Source organism: Nematolebias whitei, chromosome 23 (assembly GCF_014905685.2).
Source record: "Nematolebias whitei isolate Nwh7 chromosome 23, NemWhi1, whole genome shotgun sequence".
NCBI classification, from domain to species: domain Eukaryota; kingdom Metazoa; phylum Chordata; class Actinopteri; order Cyprinodontiformes; family Rivulidae; genus Nematolebias; species Nematolebias whitei.
In genome coordinates this window covers 1177927-1179517 of record NC_056520.1, presented here as the reverse complement: position 1 = coordinate 1179517, position 1591 = coordinate 1177927, and the positions used below count along the sequence as shown (strand labels likewise).

Genomic DNA, 1591 nt, shown 5'->3' with positions numbered 1-1591 from the left:
CTATATATAATATATATATATATATATATATATATATTATATATAGTTAGTTTTGTGTTCGCTCAGTCCTGTACTGGATGTGGAGCTGTACCTCCCAGACAACAAACGTTCCTCCCTCCAACAAACTGGTCCAGACGACATGATTTAATGGAGTTTTGAAATCATCTTTAATATAAAGATACCCAGTGCGTGGAAACATTAGTTTAATGTTGGACATGTCACGTTCATGCATGTTCTGCTTTCAGCTGCCCGGTCTGTCCCCTGGTTCTCTTAGGGACCGTCAACAAATGACCGAGCTATGAGCTTGGTCTGAACACGTTGTAATATTTTACATTTATTTCCAGAGTATGTGTCAAAGCAGCACCAGGTATCACAAGTTTTCTCACTATATTTCTGCATGGTAATAAATTAATTCTCACTTTTTAAAATCCAGAACAACACGGTGGCACTTGTTTCAAAAGTACCGTCACTTTCTTATAAAACATCAAAGTTCATTCAAAGATTCAAAGGTTCTTTGTTTGTCATTCGCACCACATGTGGTGCGCGTGGTGCACGTGGTGCGAGTGGTGTGTGTGGTGCGCGTGGTAAATTCAAAGACTTAACAGAAAATAGACGAATAGCTCCCACACACAGGGTCCCAGTTCCATCCAACAAAACTCCTAAAATGTAAAAGCAAACCAGTAATAAGATCTCGCACTCGGCACACGCTTCATCAGTCTCAGAGTCCCAAGTAAACTGTTTCCCCACTTACAGTACACTCCTTTAATGGACCAACCAGTTTGCTGGTGGCTGATGAAGTCCTCTGGATAGAGGGCGAAACATCTTTCCACAAAAAAGAAACTGTCCAGATGACCATTACTGTATTTTGTACCTGGATGATTGAGCATGAACTTTGATGCTTTCAAAGAAAGTGACAGTACTTTTGAAACAAGTGCCACCGTGTTGTTCTGGGTTTTAAATGAGAATTAATTTGAAATATACTGAAAACTTCAGTTATGATTGATGGTGCTGCGTGGACAAACGCTCTGAAAATACGGTAATTTGTTGACGGTCCCTAAGTGAACCATCGCTCGCGGCTCGAACACGCGCACTCCACGGAGCATGGCCGTGAAATATTCAACTCAACGCTAATGTTTCCACCGCAGCGCACGCGGACATCTTAATGTTCAAGGCCGATTCAAAATTGAGTTTATTTTTGTAGCTCCGAGTCTCAGACTCCTGCCGGAACCTCTCTGCTGCTGGTGTCTGTGACGTCACTACATCCCCTCCGGGCCTCCGTACATTGTAGCATTTATGCTAGTTGCGGGTTTGTGACGCCGCAGTTAGCGAGAACTGCGCGCGACCGAACTCCGAATAAAAGGAGCTAAATGTAAAATAAGAAGTTAAAATGTTGTACTCACAGTGTTCCACGTTCTTTGACATGGTTTTAGCGAGGTCTTTGATTAGTCTCCTGTTCATAGCCGACATGTTAAACATGTTGAAATGTGGAGACGAAACTGCGCACGGTTCAAAACGGCTCGATGGCGACACGACGTTCCCATGGCAACGGGCGTTTAAACCCGGAAGTGTTGGAGCTTTACTTTTTTTTTTT

The 1591-nt window shown here is 42.8% G+C and overlaps 1 protein-coding gene across 1 annotated transcript in view; it reads right to left on the bottom strand.

Moving 5' to 3' along the window:
• The window catches only part of LOC119428694 (EF-hand calcium-binding domain-containing protein 1), a 3554-nt gene extending 2030 nt beyond the window's left edge, over positions 1–1524 (bottom strand). The window contains exon 1 of the mRNA XM_037696367.1: positions 1401–1524. Coding sequence (XP_037552295.1) covers positions 1401–1476 — 76 coding nt within the window. The 5' untranslated portion in view covers positions 1477–1524. The remainder of the gene's footprint in view (positions 1–1400) is intronic.
• Between the last annotated feature and the right edge of the window lie 67 nt (positions 1525–1591).